This window comes from Portunus trituberculatus, chromosome 37, assembly GCF_017591435.1.
Source record: "Portunus trituberculatus isolate SZX2019 chromosome 37, ASM1759143v1, whole genome shotgun sequence".
Taxonomy (NCBI): domain Eukaryota; kingdom Metazoa; phylum Arthropoda; class Malacostraca; order Decapoda; family Portunidae; genus Portunus; species Portunus trituberculatus.
This window is the reverse complement of record NC_059291.1, coordinates 4,208,481-4,234,699: the sequence shown is the minus strand read 5'-3', so window position 1 is coordinate 4,234,699 and position 26,219 is coordinate 4,208,481. Positions and strand designations below refer to the sequence as shown.

General features: G+C 35.5%; 5 protein-coding genes across 11 annotated transcripts; 1 reads left to right on the top strand and 4 right to left on the bottom strand.

The window, feature by feature from the left end:
* Positions 1–1,311: 1,311 nt before the first annotated feature.
* On the bottom strand, positions 1,312–1,620 carry LOC123513915 (piggyBac transposable element-derived protein 3-like). Its single transcript, XM_045271399.1, has one exon. The coding sequence runs from the start codon at positions 1,618–1,620 to the stop codon at positions 1,312–1,314; it is 309 nt and encodes a 102-aa protein (XP_045127334.1).
* A 287-nt stretch (positions 1,621–1,907) lies between these two features.
* Positions 1,908–3,854, bottom strand: LOC123514096 (piggyBac transposable element-derived protein 3-like). The gene is made up of 2 exons (XM_045271729.1): positions 3,261–3,854; positions 1,908–3,003 (listed from the first exon to the last, which is right to left on the bottom strand). The coding sequence occupies exons 1-2, from the start codon at positions 3,278–3,280 to the stop codon at positions 1,908–1,910; spliced, it is 1,116 nt and encodes a 371-aa protein (XP_045127664.1). The 5' UTR covers positions 3,281–3,854.
* A 140-nt stretch (positions 3,855–3,994) lies between these two features.
* Positions 3,995–12,649, bottom strand: LOC123514094 (glutamine-dependent NAD(+) synthetase-like). Of its 3 annotated transcripts, none has more exons than XM_045271727.1 (15): positions 12,578–12,649; positions 11,244–11,453; positions 10,927–11,097; positions 10,699–10,783; positions 10,438–10,583; positions 9,993–10,153; positions 9,125–9,321; positions 8,744–8,995; positions 8,469–8,629; positions 7,776–7,950; positions 7,455–7,630; positions 5,717–5,939; positions 5,305–5,481; positions 4,917–5,052; positions 3,995–4,690 (listed from the first exon to the last, which is right to left on the bottom strand). In XM_045271727.1, the coding sequence occupies exons 2-15, from the start codon at positions 11,417–11,419 to the stop codon at positions 4,404–4,406; spliced, it is 2,523 nt and encodes an 840-aa protein (XP_045127662.1). In that variant the 5' UTR covers positions 11,420–11,453; positions 12,578–12,649; the 3' UTR covers positions 3,995–4,403. The 3 variants fall into 3 exon arrangements, with proteins under 3 accessions (XP_045127662.1, XP_045127663.1, XP_045127661.1); XM_045271728.1 differs by having other exon boundaries at positions 12,461–12,626; XM_045271726.1 differs by lacking the exon at positions 12,578–12,649 and adding an exon at positions 12,265–12,343.
* Positions 12,650–13,850: 1,201 nt separating this feature from the next.
* On the bottom strand, positions 13,851–15,878 carry LOC123514040 (transmembrane protein 14C-like). 2 transcript variants are annotated; one of them, XM_045271622.1, is made up of 3 exons: positions 15,623–15,878; positions 14,474–14,679; positions 13,851–14,250 (listed from the first exon to the last, which is right to left on the bottom strand). In XM_045271622.1, exons 1-3 carry the CDS (start codon positions 15,632–15,634, stop codon positions 14,187–14,189), a joined length of 282 nt encoding a protein of 93 aa, XP_045127557.1. In that variant the 5' UTR covers positions 15,635–15,878; the 3' UTR covers positions 13,851–14,186. The 2 variants fall into 2 exon arrangements, with proteins under 2 accessions (XP_045127557.1, XP_045127556.1); XM_045271621.1 differs by having other exon boundaries at positions 14,474–14,663; positions 15,623–15,871.
* Positions 15,879–16,047: 169 nt separating this feature from the next.
* LOC123514039 (DET1 homolog) lies at positions 16,048–26,063 on the top strand. 4 transcript variants are annotated; one of them, XM_045271616.1, is made up of 11 exons: positions 16,048–16,214; positions 17,837–17,906; positions 18,079–18,294; positions 18,529–18,622; positions 19,207–19,358; positions 20,511–20,781; positions 21,190–21,341; positions 22,200–22,353; positions 22,691–22,914; positions 23,315–23,521; positions 24,704–26,063. In XM_045271616.1, exons 2-11 carry the CDS (start codon positions 17,860–17,862, stop codon positions 24,903–24,905), a joined length of 1,719 nt encoding a protein of 572 aa, XP_045127551.1. In that variant the 5' UTR covers positions 16,048–16,214; positions 17,837–17,859; the 3' UTR covers positions 24,906–26,063. The 4 variants fall into 4 exon arrangements, with proteins under 4 accessions (XP_045127551.1, XP_045127554.1, XP_045127555.1 ...); XM_045271619.1 differs by having other exon boundaries at positions 16,049–16,214; positions 17,878–17,906; XM_045271617.1 differs by lacking the exon at positions 17,837–17,906 and having other exon boundaries at positions 16,050–16,214.
* Positions 26,064–26,219: the final 156 nt, after the last annotated feature.

Below are 26,219 nucleotides of genomic sequence, written 5' to 3'. Positions count from 1 at the left end.
ATAATAATAATAATAATAGTATATAATAATAATAACAAAAGAAGTGATAATAATAATAATAATAATAATAATAATAATAATAAAGTTAATGATAAAGGTAATAAGAATAGTAATAATAATAATAATAATTGCAATAATACAGAATAATACTAATGATGATAATAAGGAAAAATACTAGATATAGTAATAACTATAACAACAACAATCCAGATTGTATTTGACTAAGAATCACTGTTATATCTGTCCAATAGAAAAGTCTTAAGTTTATGCTTGAAAGTTGATAATTTACAATCATAAGGGATAGATTTGGACACATGGTTCCATATAATTGCTCCTTTATATCTGAAAGTATTTTGAAATAAAGTTGTTCTACATTGTGGTACATGTATTTCTTGGTTATGCCTTGTTGAATGAGAATGAACCTGTGTGTTTCTAATAATCATATCATTAAATATTAAGGGTAAACTGTTGTTACTAAATTTATACATTAATTTACTTATAGCAAATACATAAATCTTTTCAAGGGGTAATATTTGGTGAGATAAGAATAATGGTTTGGTGTGCTCTCTGTAACTAGCAGAAGCAATAATTCTGATGGCTTTTTTTTTGCAACTTAAAGACAGTATCAAAGTGACATCTGCTAACTGTTCCCCATACTTCAATTCCATATAACAAATAGGGATAGATAAAACTATTATAGATTGTGACAAGTGTTGATTTATCTAAAAGTTTCTTTACTTTTGTAAGTATTCCTACACCTTTAGCAATTTTGTTTTTTACTAATTTAGTATGTTCAGACCAAGACAATGTGGAGTCGACTATAACACCTAAGAATTTTATGGAATTAACCCTTTCAATTACTTTATTGTTTAGGTTTACATTATGATTTAATGAAAATTTTCTACCCTTAGTATGGAATATAATGTATTTGGTTTTATCTATGTTTAGTGACAGTTTATTTGCATTTATCCAATTCCTCTGAATGCTTTTCTTTCATTTTTGGATTAGAAGGTCTTAGATGTTGGCTGATGACACTCCGACTTTTGTTTTTACGTTACAATACTATTTTCATATGAATTTTTCATGTTCCCAAAATGGGAACGTTGGCATGATACATGACACAAACATATCCTGATGATATGAAAAGAAGCCTTCACAATTTTTATTCATTTATTGCCGCTATATGATACTGAACATATAAATCTCACAAAAAAAAACATGCAAGTCCATGATTCCAGTTGAAAAAAAAAAAAAAAATATTTATTCTTGTGAATAACAGACTATTTCCATTTATTTATGTTTGGTACTAGTTTACTTCTGATGATAGGCTTCACTGCACATCTTGTGGAGTCTCTTTCCACATTTTGTGCACTGCAGTCGTGTGTTCTTCATACAGAGGCAGCATCTACCTTGAGTGCATGAGTCCAGAATGTGATTCACTCCGTCGTACCTCACTGCTTTTGCTGGCTGTACGGAGGGTCCTCCAAGTCTCTTCCTGTGTTCTTGAACCTTTACCATTGCTCGAGCAATTTCTCTCCTGAACATTATATGTGACATACCTGCCGATCCACCAATATATTGGTAGAATCTGAAAGCAGCCACCACTGCCAGATTTAGCATGTTTGAGAAAATGTTCCACCACCATTTCTTTGAACGCAAACGCGGCCTGTAAGAGGACAACATTCTGTCACACACATCAACGCCTCCCATTCCCTTGTTGTACATGTGAATGAGATGTGGCTGCTCAACTGCTTTCTTGTTCTCTTTCCTCACACGTCGTTCTACTTTGTGAATTGGATTTACACCATAGTAGTTGCTGGCAACTGTCACACTAGAGTTGTCATTCCATTTGACACACAATACTGTACCATCTGATTTGTAGTCAAAATAGCCTCGTTCTTTTTTTTTCAACTTCTTTCTTTGAGGGGGAGAGGACACTTGCCTGTTCTGTTATCTCGAACAGTTCCACAGGCTCGAAACCCTTTTGCAGTGAGTTCTGTCAGTAATCCATGGCTTGTGAAGAAATTGTCAAAGAACACTACATGGTGGTCAGGACTTTCAACTGGCTGCAACATTGACATCACGACATGTGACCCCAGTTGTCGAGTCTTCGAGTCACCCTCTTTGCCACAATAGATGGAAAAATTGTATGGATATCCATCTACTCCACATAGCATCCACATTTTATAGCCAAATCTTATTGGTTTGTTCCTTATGAACTGCTTAGCAGAGTGATGACCATGATACGGAATCATAGATTCATCAATGCTTAGTAGTTCATGAAAAACACCAAACTTTTGGCAGTTACTTCTTATCATTTCAAGTAAGGGCAAGACCTTGGCCATCTTTGAGCCTGCTAGATTTGAGTTATCAGCAAGGTGCAGGTACCTTTTGATGGTACGGAATCTGTCCCTGCTCATTGTTTTGGCAAATACAGGTGCTACCAAATCTTCACTTGTGGACCAATAATCATTTTCAGATGGCAGACTGTGGTATCCACTTATAAGCAATAGGCCTAGGAATTTACGTATTTCTTCCTCAGTGACATGAAAGTTTGATGCATTCTTGTCTCTAACGGCATACAAATTTGTTTGTTCAGTAATGTGTTGGATAATTTCAGGCCCAAAGAACAAGTTGAATATTTCATAAGGTTCCTTGCCAAAATGATCTTCTCCCACCTTCTGCGGCATGCAGTGTGCTTGTAGTGGTAACCTTTCTGTTTTCCTCCATCGCCGATTTTCCTCATTCTCACTCTCCTTGGCAACATCTTCCTCAGCAACATCATCCTCTTCTTCCTCCTCGTGAACTTCTACCTCACCACTAACTTCATTTGGAATCCAATCCTTGTCTAAAATATCATCGTCATCCTCTTCATCACTCTCAATACCCCGACATCCAGCAGCAGGAGGCAGCAACACCACGTCAATTTTCTGACTTCTGCTTTTCTCAACCACATCGTTTGCCACTTCAAGATGTGTGAATCGAGTCAGTTGTCTACCAGGGCTGAAAAGAAATTAAATACATGTGCATCAGAAAAAGAGCAGCATAGAGAAAACTGCACTAATGAAGCTGATATAGTTGTCACGTATAATCCACTTTAGTATCAATGACCATAACTGAAGGGAAAATGTAGGCACACACACACACACACACACACACAGTAAAACACTGCAATAATGTCATTTTGAAAACAACAACAGTAAGAGAAAACACTACAACAAAAAAAATAATGGCATAATGAAAACAACAGTAAAACCTACCTGTAAAAAGACACACCCATGCTTGAGGATGAGTGAGCACCGAATGATAGCAGGGACAGGGACAGTGGCCTTATATATTGCACGGTTGTATTAGGCTACTGCAGGATCCAACGTGTCTCAGTCTTCACACGTTACCTCTTAGAAGCACATAGATTTACATAAGACAACATGCCAACGTTCCCATTTTGGGAACATATAAATTTTCTTCTTATGAATCGCAAACCAGAAATAATTTCATCATTCTGATTGTCTCATCTAAAAAATTAGTGTCTGACGAAAGATGAAACAATGTATTGCAATCATTGGACGGGAAATCTGAGCAATGATGAAATTCAGGAGAAAAACACTCAAGATAACTAAAAATGGCAATTTTGAAATATTAAAAAAATAGATTAATTTCTTGATTGCATACAGTACAACCATATATATTACATAATCAACATCAGCCAAACCATTTTAGTGCTCATTGAGAGCAATGAAATAATTAGGTTTCTTTTGGTGAATATTTACTCCCATGTTCCCAAAATGAGAACGTTGGCGCTTAAAGGGTTAATAACTACTGTCCTACTGTTGCGACGGTAGTGAAAAAAAAAAAAAAAAATAGATGTCTTGCCTACCTACACACATATCATTATCTTACCAAAATTAGATTTTTCATGCAGTCTGAGGCCTTTTACTAACACTTGACACATTGCAACTATTGAAATTTAAAGGAATAAATAGAAAAAAGAAACTATATCCCTTATGACAACTTTATAAAGAATGACAAAAAAATTGAATGTACAATAGATAAAATAAAATTATCTGGAACTACTTTAAATGTAAAGCCATTATTATTTCTTATGTGAGTATTTCTGTATTAATTCTACTATTTTCAACAGTCATTTACAAAACTAAGTACATGTGCAAATCTTATTTTGTGCCCCTCTCGTGTTGTCTCCCTACAACCAACTTTCATACATAAATCATACTTAGACTTCAATAAAAGAGTTAAAAGTAGAAAAAACCAACAACAATTAGTATGGCTATATACTTTGGTGGAATTGTCTCATCATTCATATCTAAAAATGGTGCTTCCTCCCAAGAGGCAGACACATGATATGAAAAAAACTCAAAGGAATGCACAAAATGTTACATAAATTTTCACATTTGCACAGAAGTGGTGTGGTGCTGAAGGTGAACTAGTGTGACCTTTACAGCACGGCATGATTTCTGAGTACTGTGCCCCAGGGTGTGCAGTGGGGATGACAGACATCCCCATCTCTTCCTGTCTGTCTCACTTCCAGGGCCACAGTCGATTGGCTCAGCAGTGGTGTGGGTGCCGGAAGGATGGTCTTGGAGTACACACTCAGGTTTGTGGGATTCCATAAGACCAGTCTGGATGAGGGGCCCTGGGGGTACTTCAACTCCTCGCCGCTGTGATTCATTGCCTGGAGGTTTAGAGATGGAGTTACGTGTACATTAATACATGTGTGTTGAAATTTAACAAAGTAGTCAATATGTATATCATATGCAGAAGTTCAGTTTATAAAGTTTTAAGGCCACAAATAATTTGTCTTTTATTCTCATTCTAAAGGTCAATTTTACATCTATAGATACAAAATTTAAACAAATTATTAAATAAACATGACAGTGAAGGTAAGAATAAATGCAAACCTGTTGATCCACTAAAGGAGTTGCTACATGACCTTGATGATGGCCGTTTGTGTGATGACTGGCTGTCCTTGGTGGAACGGTTGGAGCTACTTCTTTCAACCTGCTCATCTCTGCTCCTAGTCTCCAATTTCTCCACCTATCAGCAGTTTATAATGTTGAAAATATGAATATTGGAGTAAACCTGTCTTTCTAGCCTACTCTTAACTATTTTTTGTAAACATGAAAATTCTGCAACAGCATTGCCTTAAATATATTGGCTTAATCTTATTGTAAAATTCTTTCATGTTCTTACTTAGCATTCATAATTTTTAGATAAGAATAAGAGTGAACAATTTTAGCAGCGGCAAGATTATAAAGAATAGAAAACTTGTAATGCTCAACAACTTACAGCCTTGTCTATGGCTCTGAACTGCCACAACCAACGGTAGTTGTATAAGAATTGGCGGTGGTCAAAACGATGGTCGTCAGGAGAGTATGTTTCAGCATGGTAGGCAGGTGTTAGTATGGTCATTTTGTGGCGATTGACACTATAGTATCTGAAGAACAGTTTCACTTTTTCTGCAACCTGAAGAAAAGAAAGTATCAAGTTACCAGATTATGGCCAAAACACACACACATTACTGACTTGATTAGAAACATCCTTAACTAAATAACTCAGAATAATTTAGAAAAAAAAAATCTTAATTTCCTTTAAACATGAGCTAAAAATCCATTGGAAATACTGAAGAATAGTACCTATAGTATGAGTATGATATATCAAAATCTAAATAAGAGGAAGCCTTTTTAACTCTTGAACCAACCTCTGCTGGTGAGCATCGGTCAGACCACATGTGAATCAGCTTGCCAAACATAGAGTATGGGCCACAGCATTCCACTTTTCTCAATTTTCCATATGTTGCAAGCTCAGCATAGGTCATGCCCATGTCTGCCTCATCTGTCTGCACCAGTGTTCCCTCATCCAGGGGCTCAAGCTCAGCTGTTGGTGGTGCTCCAAGTATGTCACCTAATACTGGGAGGTTCAGTCTGCAAAACATTCATTGATACTTACTGGATGCTGATATAACAGTGTAGATGCACAACAGCTATAGAATTCAGACCCAAATTATGTATAAGATGCATGGACATTTTTTCCCATTGATACTAATGACTATCAATTACATGATACAATAGAGAGAAACATGAATATATATATATATATATATATATATATATATATATATATATATATATATATATATATATATATATATATATATATATATATATATTGGTGTAGCCAGGCAATAGATTCTACTTTAAACAGACAAGATTAAAAGCGACTACTATTCTGCTGCGGTCGATTCTTGATGAGTAGATTGGATGTCTTCATCTACTACAAGAATATGAAGACATCCAATCTACTCATCATGAATCGACCGCAGTAGAAAAAGACGTCTCTTCAAGAAGACCACGTCATCTACGAGCACACTTGCATCGTTGAGGGCTGTGGACCTCAATCATACATCGGGATGACATGGACTACACTGTCGAGGTGCCTTATGTGCCACCTACAAGACGAAGCAATCAAGAACCACTACACAACCAAATATCAGTCAAACGTAATGAGACAACCTGGAAGAAGGAACAAAAATCCTGGACCGAGAAGGGGACCCAAGAAGGCTGATCTACTTAGAAGCAATCTACATTACCAACTCTGAAAACTGCATTAATAAACAAGGGCCGCCGTGGTACAGTGGAACCATGCATGCTTTAGGATCCTAGAGGTCTCCAAGCGCACGGGTTCGAATCCTGTCCACGGTCTGAGTGTAGGTTGGGCTTCCTCACTCAGGGCAACGGTTTCCTAGCGGGTGGGCTTTAAGATAGGAGGTGACCTAAAAAGTATCCCCTTTAGCCCATAAACTCCCGTGAAAAGCCCACATGGTATAAAAAAAAAAAAAAAAAAAAAAAAAAAAAAAAAAAGTGCAGAACTTCCAAGTCCTCCCCTCTCTGAAACAGAAAACCGCCATGCCACAGCACAGCCAATGAAAAGCCGCAACTCTTCCCTACCGCCGCCCCGCTGCTCAACCAATCAGCAGCCGCGCACCCTTTCAACTTGTCTTTCCTGAGTAAGCTCAGGTGCATATAAGGAGCTGAACCAGCCGCTGAAACTCACACAGCCTGAAGATATTCCCTAGGCAGGAACGAAACATTGCTACAAGCAATCCAACTTTTGGAGAGCTCCTCGGACCCATTGCCACTCAAAAAAGAGAATTAGTTAGAAAGATTGAGAAGACACAGCAGAGAAGCTGAACAATGCCGAAATAGCAGTTGCTTTTAATCTCGTCAGTTTAAAAGAGAAAATATATATATATATACATATATATATATATATATATATATATATATATATATATATATATATATATATATATATATATATATATATATATATATATATATATATATATATATATATATATATATATATATATATATATATATATATATATATATATATATGACAATTGTAGCTTGTAAAGCAAAACAAAAATTACTTGCCTGTCTTTGGACAAAAGAAGAAATTTCTTAAGATCAGCCTTTGAAAACCCTCCAATGGGGTTAATGTCAGCTGAACTACAGTCATATTTAGTCATGTAACCACGCAGTGCTTCATCTACATTGGCTGATCCCAGCACCAGCAAGCCTCCCTGTCTTCCTCGCACCCACAGAACAAGCTGGAAAAAAAAAAAAAAAAAAAAATCTTGAAATAAACAATGTTTAGATTTATAAAAATCCAGTAAGTTCAACATAATCATTCTATACTACATTTATTCCTCCACCAGTAAGACTTGCCCTATGAAAGGCACAACATAAGCTTACCTGAGCAAAGAGGTAAGCCAAGACCATCCTCAGTCTAGCCTGCACATTCTGAAGGGCTAGGTTTTCTCTAACTGTTCCTCCTCTCACCTTGAACTTGGGTATCAAACCTGTAGCAGCACTGAAAATTCCTAGTGCTGCAGAGACTATACTGTCAATTGTGACTGGAATGTGGTAACTGGTGATGGGAAAAAAAACCAAGATGGAAGGATTTTGTCAGCAATTATTGTCATTCAAGCTAAGTAATATACTGCATAAATTATTATTTTCTACATAGTAACATAAGGATCATGAGGCAAATGACAAAGAGATTCTACAAAACAGTTGTACTTCACATGAATAGAATTTTTTTCCATTTTCCTTTCAGCATATTGGATGGCACTGTTGAATTACTGATTTTCTTATTTTTACTGATTTAATATCAAAGAATTAATATATGACTAAGCAACTAGAATTCTTTAGCTTAGTTGGGCATTTTTTATTTCTATTTGTACTGCTTTCTCAGTAGAAAGGAAAGGATCAATATCTATCTATCTATATACAAAATCAATATGTTTTGCAAAGAATAGTATGTGAATAAAGGCATACATATACACTCACACTCACATCCACAATCATTTCCTCATATCATAGGCACCTAGGATGAAACAATCTGTGTGAACAATGGAACGCAAACAAATTTTTTGAGCAACAAACCTTCCAATTTGCTGAGAGAGGAGTTTAGCACGATTCTTGGTCTCAATTGAGGAGTTTTCTGTGGCCATATACACAGTATGAAACAGCCGCCCACACAGCTCTCGGCGGTCTCGTGGAACATAATCTGACTGTGACACAATGCGACGCACATCTTCCAGTACCTAGAAAAGTAGCCTTTATAAGTACTAAGTAGCTCAAAACATCATCCAGTGCAGTACATCTGTGTGAATGGTGTATATACAATAAAAACCACACACAACAGATGGGCATTGTACCTTCTCCTCTCCATTTGCCACAGCTTGTACAACTAAGTGACACATGGAGTACACAATGGTGGCTGTAGAGGAGGAGTCTACACCACCAGACAGAGGCAGAAGGAAGCCTCCTTGACCTGATCTCCGCAAGTAGTCCCACAACCAGCAGGCCGGACCATAAAGTATTTCCTCTTCAGGTGTGGGAATAGTGTACTCAATGGGTTGGGACAATGGAAGGAAAATATCCTCATCATTTGAGAGTGCAAAGTTAACCTGAAAAAACATGAAGAATATGTATAGATTTAAAATGTCTTTATAAAGGTCTCTGAAAAGATAAACGTCAAATAGGAGTAAAACTGGGATTACTATTTACATAATACAAAATTAGGTACAGTGCAATACCTGAATGCGAGGGTATGCTTGGCTCTGAGCTGCATGGAGACACCTGCTTCGTACTAATGAGCGGTAGTTTCTCACACTCTCCAGGTCAATTGTTGCTGTTACAATCTCCACTTCCTGAAGACTGTAAGGGAGCGTTCGGGCCACGATTGAACCATTGAGACCAATCATGGAATTTCCAGAGAAGTAAACTCGGTCACCTAGTGAGGTGGAACAAAGAGAAGTTCATATATATGGGCAACTATAACATACAGATGCTAAATGTTGATCTTAAACAAAAACAAAACAAAAAAAATAAAAAGGTCAGAATAAAAAGTGGCTTTAGAAATGTGGATGATAGGCACAGAATTCCCTGGACAAAAAGAAAAACAAACACTCAAGTAATATAACAAACAAAAACAGATAGAAAACTACTGATACAAATAAAGAGAAAACAAGGCAAATTTATCGGACACACAGCTAGGAAGGAAAGACAGCAAGAAGACAGAGGCATAAGACTGATGAAAAAAAAGTAAATAAATAAACAAAAAATAGAATAAATAAATAAATAAAAAAATACATAAAAAATAAATAAAAAATAGAATAAATAAATAAATAAAAAATAAATAAATAAAAATAAATAAACAACATGGCATACACACATGAATGAAAACTGAAGGTAGTGGACCAGCCAAATCACTTGACACAGCAGCTTGGTAAAAGTTTGTAAATGGTGAGTTGTCCACCAACTTATTCATATATAACTCTTGTGGATATCTTATGCACTAATATATATATATATATATATATATATATATATATATATATATATATATATATATATATATATATATATATATATATATATATATATATATATATATCATCTTACCATCACATCCCCTTTGGTTGGCAAAAAGGTAACATCCACCACTCCTGGCTGTGGCAGACATGACAAGATCTCGGCAGACATAACCTTTGCGAATTTCTGTGTAGGAGCCCGAGCCATTGACAATGATCTCAACACCATCCAAAGACATGGGAATATGGGAACTAGTGAAAGAAAGTCAAAGAAAATAAAAAATCTTGTATGAGAAAAGATCAATGATACATGTACACTAAAATTTCACACCAATACAAATAAAAATAGAGAGTGTCCTCACTTAACGACAATCCTATTTATATATAAGCATCTAATTTAACAAAGATTTTGCTTACAGACAGAACTTAAACCAGGCCTTAAGTGAGGACAGCCAATATAGTATGCTCTATATGTACCGTTATGAAGTTATGACATGAGATTCTTAAGGAAACAACTAGGTAATCAGATAGGTTACCTCTCTGGATTCCAGAGTTCTTCACAAATCTCATAGCCAATGCAGGTGTCTCTGGTGGCTATGACAGCATCCCCAAAGGGTACGGTGATCTGGCCAGTTATTCTGCTGATTATCCTGGGAATGTAATGATCCTCTACTTGGCGAATCTGAAAATTGAAGTGAGTTGCTAAAAATTGTTAAGAATACATTACAACTATTCTTCCTCTTATCTGTCAGTGTTATAAAATACTTGGTACCTGTATACAGAAAATTATAACTCACTTTGCGCCAGGCAGTGAACCACCGTGTCTCTCGGTAGTTTCCATCATCACAGAGTATTAACTTTGGACGGATGAGTAAAATTTTTCTGAAAGTAATCAAACTGAGGTATTAGCTATGCTATATGAAAAAAAGCAATGAAAAGATCATGAAAACTTGATGGCTAACAATATTTTCATCAATTATCATACCTAGTACAATTTTAGACCCCAGACAAGAAAATGTTCTCACCTGTTCAGAAAGACCAGTCTACAGTTATAGGTAACATTCTTGTGCATGACAGGCAAGCCAACATCAATCATGATGTCAACACACAGTGGGTGCTGCAGGAGCTCTGCCACCACCTCCCAGGAGTGAAGCATAGTGTCACTCTCGTAGAAGTGGTCAGCACAACTGTAGCCCCTGAAGCAAGACCAAGCATTACATAAGCACTTGTAGGTTTCAAATGCTATTTTTTTTATTTAACTAGAAATATTTAAATGACTGCATTTGATAAACTATGACAAGCTAATGGGAAGGGAAACAAATAAACAATACATGTTACTAACGGTATCTCCATTTCTGGGCCACTTCTGTACATTGCTCCAGCAGCTTTGGCCTGCTGGATGGAATCCAAAATACGGTCCATGTTACCCTGGAAATCCATGGCCCACTGATTGAGCGAACATGTCGCCACAACTACTTTACGCCCCATGACAGTTGTGTTGATGGAGGTTCTTTTCATTGACTGCTTTCACTTGCTTACTACACAGGATCCCCTGAGAAAATTAATAAAAAAAATTCCATATATAAAATAAAAAATAATAAAAACAATGTTATATACAGAAAGTAATATCAAAGTTAAAACAGATAGGTTTCACGTCTACAACTGTTCAGACACTAAATTCACATTTGTTGCTCTCTACTATGTTATAATATGATATCAAGTAATGGACAAATGCCATCAACTCTCTACCCCGAACAAGTTTGTGGACCTGTGGGAATATGGAATTTTCAGATGAAGTGAGATGAAAACAAATAATTTCCAAGTAGTGAATGATCAGAATCACCTAAAACATGGCAAAAACATTACCAAAATAAATTAAAATATAACTATATGCAACAGGAAGGCACACTTTGCAACAATAATAACACAAACAATCTAGTGAAAATTTCATGTTATGTTGGAAAAAAATTAACTACTGTACACCATGTCGAAAAAAATTATTATTGTGTTTTACATGACCTGACTTAACCTAACCTAACCTAACCTAGCATAAGCCTAACCTAATAACAATTATGAGCTTTTTAAAGTGTTAACTGAACCCAGTAGCTTTTGGCTCTCCCCCTGCACTGCTCCAAAGTTGCTTTTCTGGCAGGTCCACAAGTTTGAGGTTGTTTAACTCTCAGACCTGTACGAGAACTGGTTCTTCATGTTGCCTTTGTCCAGCTTTCACCTCTAACAATAAAAAAGTTAGGTACTTCTGACATGCTTATAAATATACACATGAAAAAAAAGGACCAGACACATTACTGATTGTTTACGCCACAATATCCTAACAACTTGAGTAATCACGGGGATATTACTACCAAAAAGATAAACGTGCCCTCTTTAGGTCTGGCAAAAAATATAAACTGATATAAGATGGATCACAGTAGTAACAAGCTCTGCAGAGATAAGGTATCTTAATCTTACTGATAAACATTCAAATCAAGAAACAACTTTTTTTGTAATCTAACGAAGAAAATTTTTTGAAACAACCTTCACTCGGTACAACTTTCTTACCACTCAATATTCATCGGGCTGCTACAGTGTAAGGTAGACTTCCGTTGATAGAGGTTAAATAGGCTTGCTAGATAAAGTGTTTCGAAGATTGCGAAGAAGAGTGAAGAGTGTACTCACATAAGCTCCAATCGCACCACCGAGAGTGAGTGTGTCGTGAGCTTCGGAGTTCGGACCTGCATTGGTTGCTAGGGACTCAAGGTCGTTGCTAAGCACGACGCCAATGTTTACATCACACATTCATCGATTATTCAGCCGATATGGAATTAGATTCAGGCACTGGGCATGTCTTAGAAAGCATTTTTCTGTTAGTCGAAAGGATATTTCGATAAAGAAAGACTTTTTTTTTTACTTTGATTGGGTAGAAAGGTATGAGAGATGTGATCTAGTATCATAGTTAAACATGGAACAACTTAGATAATCAAAGAATGCGTGGGTATGATGTCACTTTCCCTTGAAGCATAGTAGAAACTCTAAAAAAAAAAAAAAAAAAAAAAACAACGATATGAATGGACACATTTTATTCAGGGAATCGCAATAATTTTTTTACTACACTCCTGCTGATATAAGGGAAAAGTTTTATTTCCATATCCTTATCCTGGTGCTATTTGGAATCAACACACATAGCTATAGGTGCCACACAATTCTCTCCCATCCATTAACTTAGTTTCAAGAACATTCATATCTTAACTGTTCCTTCTTTTAGAATTTTAACCTTTTCTTATTTTGGAGAAGTTTTTTTCTTGGACTGTCTCCTTTGCACTTATAAGTCAAATAAACTGAGAAATAATCAATGTTTATGTCTAGATAGAAAAAAAACAGATAAGCAATACTTAAATCCAGTGTCTTCCAAAACAATTGTTATTATGATTATATTATACAAATACAGCAGGTTTAAAATCATTATTAAAACTACATATACAATTTTTCATTTTTATATCAATACGTTACAAATACAAATATCAATAACAAAACATGTGCAACACAGTTTTCTACAAATTATGTCCCACTATTGATTTGTCATAAGAAAACAGGTCCCCATCAAGAAAAAAAAAAAAAAAAAAAAAAAATATATATATATATATATATATATATATATATATATATATATATATATATATATATATATATATATATATATATATATATATATATATATATATATATATATATATATATATATATATATATATATATATATATATATATATATATATATATATATATATATATATATATATATATATATATATATATATATATATATATATATATATATATATATATATATATATATATATATATATATATATATATATATATATATATATATATATATATATATATATATATATATATATATATATATATATATATATATATATATATATATATATTAACATTTCCATATGTAGTAGCACTGCATTTACAATAATAACAACAACTTCATTACTATTACTACTATTAATAACAATTGCAAAAAAGAAAAAAAATGGTAAATTATTCTACCACTGCAAAGCAAGAATGTGACTTGTTCTTGTCCAGCATGGCCAGTTATAAGTGAGTTACATGTTCTGGCCACTGACTACATCTTCATAAATATTACCAATATTACAATAATTTATGGAGAATGTCAATCTGGTTGGTTATCATAATTGTTAGTATCAGTAGTTGTAGCAATATTAGTACCTGCTGCTGCTACTACAATCAAGAATGTATCAGAGGGTCATTACTGCATCTTTGTGCCTGTGAGTCCCGCAGCCCTGGCTCCCAATCTTGCCACCATGGCCAGGCTGAAAAGAATGAAGGAAAGAAACTTTTATTTCTAATATAAAAATAAGATAGCTTTTTTTTTTTAAATACAGAAGACTATCACCACCACTAGCATTGTACAGTGATTACAATTAGTTTACTGATAATATAGCCTATGTCCTTACAGTATAAGGAACTTAAGTACTCAGACAGACTTTTTAAATGAGTATAAAGAAAACATCAACTGGAGCAGTGTACCCTTACCTCAATCCAGCAATTAAACCTGCTGGCATAATCTTGCCAGAATTAAGAAAACGCATCCCCATGATCCCTCCAAGAACTGTGCTGGTACCAAGTGTAAGGTAGTAGTTGGAGGGGTTGGTGCTTAGCTGGTAGGCACCAAAGCCCAGGAGTGAACCGAAGAGCAGCCCTGCTCCAAGGGATGGTATGCTGCCTGCAAGGATGACAAACTTCTAAGATGATTAAAAAACTCACATAATGATGAATTCTTATTCTTTGATTAATAATTCTATCATATTTAATCTAAAAAAAAAAAAAAAAATTTACTTTGCAACTAATTTCTATCTGTCACAAGACTGAAGATTATCTGGATGTATTAAGACATTTACCTTCTTATATCTGGAAAAACATGATCCATGCTTTGATGGTGAAGGACTACTAGCAAATATTCTAAGATAAATGAAGTAGCAATACAAGTAATATCCATCCAGTAATAAACCAGCTGGTCAAAGTATGAGGCAACCTGAAAAGCTTTAGCTTCATATAGACTTGCTAAAGTACAGTCTACATGATATATTCTAAATAGATATATAAATATTGTAGAAATATATACAAATTTCAAATTCTGTAAGAGAATAATCTTACGAAGCTCATAGCTGTCTTCCAACCTTTAGATTACAGTGGTTCCCGACCCCTTACCTAAAAGTTTGAAACCCATATGCCCCCCTACTTAGGGCTTACTATCACATTCACTCACAAGCACACAAACATACACACATAAGATCACCTAGATCACCTAATGACATTGAATTAATGTAGCACACATTTTGTTTTGCACCAAAAAAAAAAAAAAAAAAAAATTGTAAGAGCATAAAAAAATATAATTGGTGAGATAAAATTAATATTATCCCAAGCTACAATACTTCTGGCAAGGCTACGCGACCGCCCCAGGGGGTCGCGACCCACCAGTTAGGAACCCTTACTTTAGAATAAACTTCATGACAGTTCGTGTCACCTGACGGCGACGCTGATGGAAGAAAAAGAGCACATGATGCCGGCGTGCAAAACAAAATAAGAGAGAGAGAGAGAGAGAGAGAGAGAGAGAGAGAGAGAGAGAGAGAGAGAGAGAGAGAGAGAGAGAGAGAAAACAAGCATATGGGCAAAGCATCTCACCAGCTTTAACATATCCTACGATTCCTCCCATGGTTACTGCAGCGGCATAGCCATAACTGATGTAATCAACACCCATCTTATCTATGTCCAGAACTTGTATAAATCACACCGTCCGTTCAAGCCTGTCACTCGCCACACCAAGAAGCTGCAAATCACGGTGAGTTAAGGTGCTGAGGGTCGTTGCTCGCAAGCTTGCAACGCTATCAGCTGGAGGAGGAGAGACTGTGGAGTGTGGATATGGGATGTTATGCCTGTTTTACGGCACCTCTTGTATAATTTTTGGTAATGTCCTCCCTGACAGATCCGCCTGCATTTACTTCATTCCTTATGTCTACCTTATTATGAAATTTAAATTGTTATCTGTCTATTTTTTTGTCGCTAATGTGAGTGAAAAAAAAAAAAAATCTCACATCCACCTGCTGAGTTAGTGCGCAGGCGCCATGCAGCAGCGGCAGGAATCATATGTTCTGAGTAAACAAACCAAATTGGCAAGAAGGCCCTGCGTAACATAATATAACTTTTTTTTTGGGTGTTATTCATCTATCCTCCCATTAGCCACCCATACTGGATAATCGCTCTTCCTCAACCAAAGGTACTTCAGTCAAAGCTTATTTAAGTGTATTATAAAGAGTATAATGACTTATTTAAGGAGTGTAGTTAGTCATTATATTGATACGGGGAGTGAAGGGTTGACAGCTGCTTTGCTGTGGTGATGTAGTAAAGATTTTGAGGCCCAATTATATGATGGTTTTAATATTACTTCATGTTAACTGTGTTTAGGACTTATGGTTGTGTATAGTGAGCGAGTTTAGTTGTTTGTTGTATTGTCTTGTATTAGTTGGAAAACCTAAGGGAAGTGCATTAATTCATGGATCAAGTGGTATATATATATATATATATATATATATATATATATATATATATATATATATATATATATATATATATATATATATATATATATATATATATATATATATATATATATATATATATATATGTATATATATATATAGTGAATGAGGAGCTCATACGAGACAGAAGAGAGTTATTGCACATCCAACCCCAATGTGATTGGAAAAGGAAAGACGTAAATCGGAAAAAGTAGTTGTATTGTCTTATCAAAGGTCAGTGTTTCTGTAATTGAATATTTAAAAGCCAATTAACATACGAACATAAGGAAAGAGGGAAGCTGCAAGAGGCCGCCAGGCCTATACGAGGCAGTCTCATTGTGCTTAAGCTACCTAATTCCATCTATTCCCTATCCATGAACTTATCTAACCTTCTTTTAAAGCTCCGTATTGACTCGGCTCTGACTACATGACCACTGAAACCGTTCCACTCACCAACCACTCTGTTTGAAAACCAGTTTCTTCCCATTTTTTTCCTAAACCTGAATTTTTCAAGTTTAAAACCCTTTATTTCTGGTTCTGTCCCCGCTACTGATCCTAAGAACTACATTCATGTCCCCTCTGTTAAAACCCTTATACCACTTAAATACTTCTATCAGGTCTCCTCTTAACCTATACATCTCTAAGGAATGCAAATTAAGTTTTTTCAATTTCTCTTCATAGGAAATATCCCTCATTCCCTATATCTTTTTAGTCAGCCTCCTTTGCACTGACTCCAACAGAGCTATGTCCTTCCTGAAATGGGGACCAGAATTATACCGCATAATCAAGATGTAGCCATGGTTGGATGTTTTGTGTGTTGCATGGTACTGTATTTGGTGTGCTGTTGCTTGAGAGTGGCTTCTTTCGCCATCTGTATATTATCAAAGGTTAGGTTAGGTTAGAATATGTAAAGCATGATAGTGATTTTTTTCTGATGGTAGTTAGTGATTTATTTTTCAAAGGTGGAGTGAAGTTTTTCATTTCCCTAGGTCCAGCTTGGGGATAGATCCAAAAAATCTGGCTTAGGAGAAATCCTGAGTCATCTTTATCAATCAAAAGGGTTAATGATATTCTTCCACCACTTTGTACTATCGTATGATATGTATACAATGGGTTTTGTAAAGGTCTGCAAGAAGATAATAAAAAAATAAGGAGGCAGTGTTATGTTGGACCATTACCATTAACAGTTAGGTAATTTCCATGGATGACACATTGCAAGCTACCTTTAAGAATCTGAAATCAGCACCTTGAGCCCTCACTGAAGACTAAATGACCTGAATGTATACCTAACAAACAAAATGTTTAAATGTTTGTTATTTAGCTACTAAAGCTTCAGCCATCTTAATGCTCATCTTGCATCAGGCTGCAAGAGTCAATAGAAGAAAAGAAAGGTAGGTAAATCTTGAAGAATGACCAAGATGTAATTAGGTTAATAGAATTATTTTGCTATGTGAAGATGAAGAGTATAGAAACAATGAGATATATGGATATAAGGCACACTAGAATCTTTCACTTACTTTTTTAACTTAGTATTGAGTCATAAATGAATGATTCAACTTACAGAGATGAAGCAGTGATGGGTGATGAGCCTGGCATTCCTGTACACCAGATTCCTCCCCAGAATCTGGTGGTCCGCCTGTTTCATCGTGAGATTCACAAAAGCTCACATTATCAGGCCCATGCCAACCGTACCTTTTATCAAAACATCACTCCAAACTTTACAGTCACAAATGTTCAGAAGCCTCCATGCTTCCTGAGGAAGTTCAGTCCTGATGGCAGGCAAGTTTATGAAATTATGAGACCTTGTACTCTTAGCTCAGCATGTTCAGTGGATCATATAATGATGTGTTCAATTAGAAGGTGCTCATAAAAAAAAAAAAGAAAGAAAAAAAAAAAAACCAATGTAGGACACAGAGATCAGTTTGGATATTTCAACAGTGACAATACAAATATTGATATCATTGTTTATTAACTGAAATTTATAACTTGCATTTATTTTGTAATAATTTTCAGATTCTTGATAGCATTTTCAAATGATCAAACCAGTATAGAGATTTTCCAGTATATGGGACCATCAGCAGCTGCAGATATTCTTCATTGGTGTGAGGTAAACAAAAACCCTTTTGGGATGCTACTTTCATATTGTCTTTTTTTTTTCTTGTTTCTTTTAGTGATTTCCATTCATTCCCTTTTATCTTTAAATAGTTGAACACATTCAAATGTATATAGTATTTGTATTACAGATTTATGACCTGTATTACAAGAGTCCTATTAGCCAATTAACTAGGTTTTGTGATGAAGGTCTGTAAGATTATCAAATTAATATTTTCTTGTTAACAACATACAATTTGCTGAGTTATTCATCTTCAGATATAAAGAAATATAGAAGTAGAGGCTTTAATTAAGTGTAAATCTCATTACTTAATCTTGATGGGATCCAGATGCTTTGTTAAAGCTCATAGTTATATCTTTTTTTTTAAATGTATTGGGAGCCTTGTTATATTATTTTTCCTATATCATGGCAATGGGTTTCAAATGCATCTCAAGTTCTTTCAGTCTTTCCATATTAATGCTAAATATTCTGGGGTTTTGAACTCTGTTTTATTTTGGATTAGTTTGTTGAACATTATGTAATTTACCCTGTCTTATTTTGGATTAGTTTGTTGAACATTATGTAATTTACCCTCCCAGAGTGGCGCTGTACTAAAGGAGAATGGCCCCAAAACGCATGAGATCCGGCGGAACATCTTTGACAGGTTTTTCCGCCTGAAGCATACAGTCTCTGTGGCCACCAATGGAGAGCAGCTGAATCGCGAGTGTAGTTTGTTTACTGATGATGGCAAGTAAGTGTGACTTCTGGTTCCTTTCGTCCCTTTGATAGATAGTAAGTATATTGGGTACTTTTACATACTCTAACATTATACATTAGTATTTGAAAATCTTTTATGGCAGAAATGGCTAATCTGCTTCATGATAATTGTTCCAGTGAAAATTTTAATTGCTGATATAGAATGTTAATCTTGAGTTTGTCTTAGATTTAAAATGAGTATGAAAGTAGATAAAAGTATTTCAAGAAGAATTTAATTGCTGCATAAATTACGGAATGCACGATAACTAGAAACATTGTAAGGGTAGCATGGTTTATCTTACAGAAGCAGCTTCTTTGCTGTTATGAGGCATTAGATGTTTATTATGTTTTGTTGGATAAGATGACTTTCAGATAAGATGACCCCGTTTTATTAGATAGGGTAGAATCAAAAGCTTTTCGTCTCATTAACTCCCGTCCTCTGACTGACTGTCTTCAGCCTTTTTCTGACTGCTGAAATGTTTCATCTCTTTCTATCTTTTATTGCTATTTTCATGCTAACTGTTCTACTGATCTTGCTAATTGCATGCCTCCACTCTTCCTGCGGCCTCGCTGCACAAGGTTTTCTTCTTCCTCTCACTTCTATTCTGTCCAACTTGGTAACGCAAGAGTTAACTAATAGTTAACTAATCATTTATACCTTTTTCTGGTAAACTCTGGAACTCCCTGCCTGCTTCTGTATTTCCGTCTTCCTATGACTTGACTTGCTTTAAGAGGGAGGTTTCAAGACATTTGTTCCTTAATTTTGGCTAACTCTTCACTTCTCTTTAAAGGAACCAGCACTCAGGTGGGCCTTTTTTTTTATATTTTGTTTCCCATGGCTGACTTCCCTCCTGCACAGAAAAAAAAATTAGTATGAATTTAATGGTTTTCGATGATATGAGTAGTATAAGATGACATGCAAGCTGCTAAACCATCTGTGGCTGTTTATCTCAGTGAGCACCAGACAACTGAGGTGGTGATGTACTGTATATACCAGTATGTGTATAATGAATAAAATATCTTGAATGTATTAGTACCAGTAATAAGATACCATTCCTGTTTGGAAAGAATTAATTCCATAGATGTGCATTGATATGTCATGAAAAGATTAGCTACAAAGAAATTAATAATGGTGATTTATTTGCAGGTATGTCATTGTTGGATCTGCTTCAGTGGATGTTGTAAATAGCATTGATCACTTTGACATGTATAGGAATAATGAGTCTGTGACACCAAATCCTCGCTCTCCTTTGGAGGACTACACTCTCCATATTGTGGATATAGAGATGGGGAGGTTGACTGACTCACGAACCTTCATGCATGATAAGATTTTTCTTTCGCATAACCAGGGTCTGTACTTATACAGACACACCTTGGCTGTTTTATCTGTGCAACATCAGACCATCCATATATTTCAGGTGGGTCATTATTACTATCATTTTAATTTTCAGTGTATTATTATCAGAGTTTCTCTATCAATTTTGTCATGCAGTTTCTCTATGCCAATGAAAACTGCTTATAATTTTTCATCCTCACTATCATTCTAATTGTAAATGCTTGCTTGACCCACATGAATTTTTTCTATCCTAAATCCTATTGTCTGTGCTCCTTATTTGGTGTTTCTTTAGCTATTTCCATCAATCTTGATGTCAAGACTCCCATAGACTTTTCTGGTGCACTGATCTCATTTATTGCTCCTTTTATATTTACTCTCATTGTCATTATATTAGTACTATTTTAGATAGAAAAATATTTTGTTGTTTTCAAATAAGAATTTTTGCTTTGAAATACTTTGAAATGTGTTTCATGTTAATAAAAATTTTCAGATAACTCCAGATGGGTATTTTATGGATGTCCGCACCATTGGTCGAGTGTGTTATGAGGATGATGATTACCTGCTAGCAACTGTGTGCACTGATCGCATGCAGCGCAGCTACCACCATACAAGGGAAAAAATCATCAACTCTCTCAAGCACAGGTATGGCAGAGTTGTCATGATAGTACAGCAAATTGATGTAATAGAGCTGTAATATGGAAATACCAAAATACAAGGATGCAGGGAAGGCTGCAAGAAACTATGCAGGGAAGGCTGCAAAAAACTGTTGGTGCTTCATATGGCAGTCCCTGTATAATACATATCTTCTTATATCCACATACCATCCTTACCCATAGATTTATCACCTTGTTATCAATACCTCTTGAATGTAATGAGTTACCTAATGATGTTAATCACCATTTCACTAATAATATTAATTTTCTCTAATAATCTTACTGCTCTATATGGACTATTTACTGTCTTCTATATGTGAATTAGATCCTCATCTTAGCCCCATCAGTAATACCTGCGTCATCTTTCTTCTCAAATTGTTTGTTGAATGTCTTCTGCTTCTCATTTCCTAATATTAACCCATATCAACTTTGTGTAGTTGTATGTTTTTATGTTTATATTGATTCAACATTGTAATGTGTCTAATATAAAGCACCTTATCACCTCTCTCTCTCTCTCTCTCTCTCTCTCTCTCTCTCTCTCTCTCTCTCTCTCTCTCTCTCTCTCTCTCTCTCTCTCTCTCTCTCTCTCTCTCTCTCTCTCTCTCTCTCTCTCTCTCTCTCTCTCTCTCTCTCTCTCTCTCTCTCTCTCTCTCTCTCTCTCTCTCTCTCTCTCTCTCTCTCTCTCTCTCTCTTATTACAATAGTATGAAAATTTTTTACTCAAGCTTTTCCTCCACTAGGAGGCACTGTCCTAACCCCTTATTCATCAGGGAGACGTATATGTAAACACTGGAGGTAAAAAAATTAATAGATGACATACAGATGAAGGTATGTTTCCTCTTTGCCAGGTTGCTGGTCTTCTTATATAAGCGAGCAGAAGCTATCAGCAAGGAGGAGGGAAATTCTCGTGCACTCAGAGAATTCTTCCACTATTTTGACCCTCTTCTGCGTCTTAGAATGTGGAAAATGCAACTCCTTGATGATGTTCATTTACTTATCAAGGTAAGGTGCTGAAGTGATTTTGTAGAGAAAGTTGGAAAAAATGACATATTGGCCATCTAAAATTCATCAAAGCTGAACTTGAAAGTTTTCATTGGATATTTTAACTTAATGAGTCTGTACTTAAGAGCACATATTGTCTCAGATAATATTGATAATATATATAGGCAGTCTTAACAGTCTCTCTCTCTCTCTCTCTCTCTCTCTCTCTCTCTCTCTCTCTCTCTCTCTCTCTCTCTCTCTCTCTCTCTCTCTCTCTCTCTCTCTCTCTCTCTCTCTCTCTCTCTCTCTCTCTCTCTCTCTCTCTGTCTCTCTCTCTCTCTCTCTCTGTCTCTCTCAGTATGCCTCAGAAGAAGTGGTCACCCTTCGAGCTGCAGAACCCAATGGACAGCCTTCGTTCTTTGTGGTATACAACATGATAACAACAGAGGTTCTTGCAGTATATGAAAATACTTCATCAGAACTATTAGACCTCTTTGAAAAGATGGCAGACTTCTTTCGAAATGCTAGACTGTCATGTGAATCTCAGTTTACTTGCTCTCCCTCAAATAACACCTGGGCAAGGTGAGGAGTTGCATTTTGTGTTATTATTGTTACAGCATAGTCAATCTCTAGATCAGGAGTATTCTATTTTTTTTTTCTGCATGTGCCTTTTTGGGTATTGTTTGTCAGCCATGTACTCTTTTCCCTTTGTGATAAGTTAAAAAAGCACACAAAACATTTTGTCAATGAAGTAAGCACAAATGATCCCATTGAAAATTAAAGAAAAGAATTCGCATATCTTTGATTGTTGGGAAGGGCTTACCCCTGACAGACTCCTTGTGTACCTGCTTTGGGTATGCATATCCAAGGTTGAAAACCCCTGGTTTTGAGGTTTTGAGGTGGAAAGTAGACAAAACAATATTTCCTAAAACCCTTGTGATGAGTGTGATACTGAAATTGCCCTTTCTTTCTACACTTTCAGATTGATTCATAAACGATTCAAAAAGACTTTCATCAATGCCCGAGGGGGTGGAGTGACAGAAGCTACTAAAAGACTACTTGGACAGCTGCCAATCTCAGCCCAGTCATTCTCTGCCTCCCCATACTTGGACCTGACACACTTTTCTTATGATGACAAGTGGGTGTCAGTGATGGAACGACCCAAGAGCTGTGCTGATCACCCCATAAGGTGAGTGATAACACATGAAATACTGTTATATTTTTTAAAAATGTTAGTGATCCCTATTGGATTGGTGGGCTTTATAATTGTTTTAGTATGTCAAAGTTCAAACAACTTATTTATTTATTTTTTTCTTATTATTTTTATTATTCCTCGTCCTGGCAATATTTACATATTTTAAGGAATGAATTTTGATTGACATTTCAAAATTTTTGTGCCATTCTTGCCCAGGGAGGCAGTGTTAGAGTGGATAAGGTGGTGAGCTTTGGATCGGGCAGGCGTCCATGCATAGGTTTGAATCCCACCATGTGCCATCTTGAATCTTTGTCATTTGTCGAGTGGTTTAAAGTTACCTACATGTAACCACCATGATACCCAGGTTCTAGCTGGAGGTGTAATTGCCTTACACCAAAGATGCACTTAGGTGATGATATGGGCCCTAATATGGGTACCACTATAAATAAAATTGCCTGTGCTGCTAATGGGTGAAAGCTTCAAATATACCTACAGGCATTATAGACTATAATATGGTAAAAAGCCACTTTATGGGAATTCATTATGATTTATGAAATGTATGTGTGTGACATCATTGACTGGTGAATCCACCAGCTGGATCCAGACTGACACTCCACTCTTTGCCTGAGGGTGTGATGGTTGGTGGATGAGTGGCTGTGTGTGTGTGTGTGTGTGTGTGTGTGTGTGTGTTCCTTTGTTTTTTTTACTATTTTCAATAAAAATAAGAAAGAATAGCAATTAGATAGCACAAAGTTCCACAACACTTGCATGGATGATGCTTTACATGCTTTACATATGAAAGCTAGCAAGCATGACTAATCTGAACAGGGATCGCCATGTGTAGGCCTGGCGGCCTTGTGCAGCCACCCTCATTTTCTTATGCTCTTTAAGTAAGTGTGTAGTGTGGTTAGTAACAAGGTGATGCTGTACAAATCATGGGGGATGACAAGTTAAATTTTATGGGAAAAATGTTAAGAGGAATGGCAAATTATATGATTAGTGAAGTGTATGAATAGTGTGGTCCCACTGGGTATACAAGGATATATAATATACCTTGTAAAATGTTATGGGTTTGAAATTAAGCAACTCAGTAGCTTATGATTAGGATGTTATATCTTGAATACATAGCAAATGAAACAAAAAATAAAGTGAGTGTCTTGTAACTTTCCTTTCAAGGTTTTATGGGCGAGACTCTGGACTTATTAAATTCAGCATTAATGCAGGTAGGGCTGTGCTTCCTGGCTCCACTGCACCCTCTCCTTCCACCAGACGGCTTGTGGCATTCACCTTCCACCCAGCTGATCCCTTCACCATTTCCGTGCAGCGTGCTAATACTGACTATGTGGTTAATTTTCATCTGAGACACCAGCCTAGCTAACTACAAGGGAACATCTTTGCTTTGGGTGTAATGGTTTGAAGAAATTATGAGTGTGTATTAAAAGAACATGGTACTGTTGCTATTTATGAAAGGTGGAAAAACTTGTTCATATCTTCTGAAAATTCCAAAAATTCCATTACATATCATCATCTTTCATTAGACTTGATTTTTACTGAATACATCAAATCTGTTGGTTGATGAAGTTGTTTACCAACATTGTTGAAGTTTGAACTGCACACAGTGCTCACAATAATCATTAGCATGATTTATTCTGCTCCAGTATAGACATATTACATTTTATATGGGTGTGTTTGAGGCATATTCAATTTTTCCCTGTTTGAAGTGTTGACAAATAGTTTCAAAGTATTGTTACGTATGTGTGGCTGGAAACTACATCTTGAGTGATGTTTAAGTGGTTATTGTCTGTCTTGCATGACAATCGTTGTCTTTCAGACTTAAGAGTATCTACATAGCTCAATGCAGGACTGGGATGATATCTCATTCAAACATAGAAGACTTCTTTCATGGATTAATTTGTATGTCTTCTTGAGATAATGAAAATAATGTAGATAAAAAAAGAAATTAGTTAAAACTTGTGCCATTATGTACTGGTTGTGTGTAGTTCCTAACTGATATTTGCATATGTTATTTCACTATCATCATTGTCATCATTACCATCATCATTTCTTACTAGAATAACTACTTATTGAAACAAAATGACTTCATACAATGTGAAAGCAACAACTTCAGTGAATGTTGCCACACATTCATACTTAACTTTTTTTTTTCTATTTTAGACTACAAACATTGTATAAGTATCTATTTTTAGAAGTAGAAAGTTGTGTTGTTGAGTTAGTGTTGATATTTTGTACCTGATAGAGGTCTAAACACAAACACGACTTTAGGGTTTCTGTCAGGTGTATTTATTTTGATGTTAAACAATATTGACTTTCATTGAAGCATAATGAAGTACAAACGTGCTATCTATCACTTCCACGCGACTGTGTTAAGTAGTTTTACGATGTACATGTGAGAAAGGTTCTTGGTGTAAATATGACAAAAGTGTAAATTTTTTTTTTTAAACAACTAAATCTTATTTCTATATAATTTAGTAATTATTTAATAATAAACGTTTAATATATTAAAAATAATGTACACATGATTTTCTTTGTCGCATAATTTTTAAATGTTTTTGTTGGTCTTTGGTCTCTCTAGTATTCTTTCATACCATATCAGTATTGTTATTTTTTTTTATCTCATCCTCCTGCAAGCTGGACTATTTTATCTTGTGCTCCATATCTATAGACACGTAGA

Excerpts from the sequence above, each read along its gene's own strand:
- LOC123513915 (XM_045271399.1), bottom strand. The coding sequence starts at position 1,620 with ATGCTAAATCTGGCAGTGGTGGCTGCTTTCAGATTCTACCAATATATT.
- LOC123514096 (XM_045271729.1), bottom strand. The coding sequence starts at position 3,280 with ATGGGTGTGTCTTTTTACAG. Across the intron at positions 3,004-3,260 it reads ATGGGTGTGTCTTTTTACAG|CCCTGGTAGACAACTGACTC; the intron begins GTAGGTTTTACT and ends ATTTCTTTTCAG.
- LOC123514094 (XM_045271727.1), bottom strand. The coding sequence starts at position 11,419 with ATGAAAAGAACCTCCATCAACACAACTGTCATGGGGCGTAAAGTAGTT. Across the intron at positions 5,940-7,454 it reads CTTCTTTTGTCCAAAGACAG|ACTGAACCTCCCAGTATTAG; the intron begins GCAAGTAATTTT and ends AATGTTTTGCAG. Across the intron at positions 5,482-5,716 it reads ACCGATGCTCACCAGCAGAG|GTTGCAGAAAAAGTGAAACT; the intron begins GTTGGTTCAAGA and ends TCTTTTCTTCAG.
- LOC123514040 (XM_045271621.1), bottom strand. The coding sequence starts at position 15,698 with ATGGGTGTTGATTACATCAGTTATGGCTATGCCGCTGCAGTAACCATG. Across the intron at positions 14,664-15,622 it reads CGTAGGATATGTTAAAGCTG|GCAGCATACCATCCCTTGGA; the intron begins GTGAGATGCTTT and ends TCATCCTTGCAG. Across the intron at positions 14,251-14,473 it reads GGTTTAATTGCTGGATTGAG|CCTGGCCATGGTGGCAAGAT; the intron begins GTAAGGGTACAC and ends CATTCTTTTCAG.
- LOC123514039 (XM_045271616.1), top strand. The coding sequence starts at position 17,860 with ATGCTCATCTTGCATCAGGCTGCAAGAGTCAATAGAAGAAAAGAAAG. Across the intron at positions 18,295-18,528 it reads AAGTTCAGTCCTGATGGCAG|ATTCTTGATAGCATTTTCAA; the intron begins GCAAGTTTATGA and ends AATAATTTTCAG. Across the intron at positions 23,522-24,703 it reads TGTGCTGATCACCCCATAAG|GTTTTATGGGCGAGACTCTG; the intron begins GTGAGTGATAAC and ends TTTCCTTTCAAG.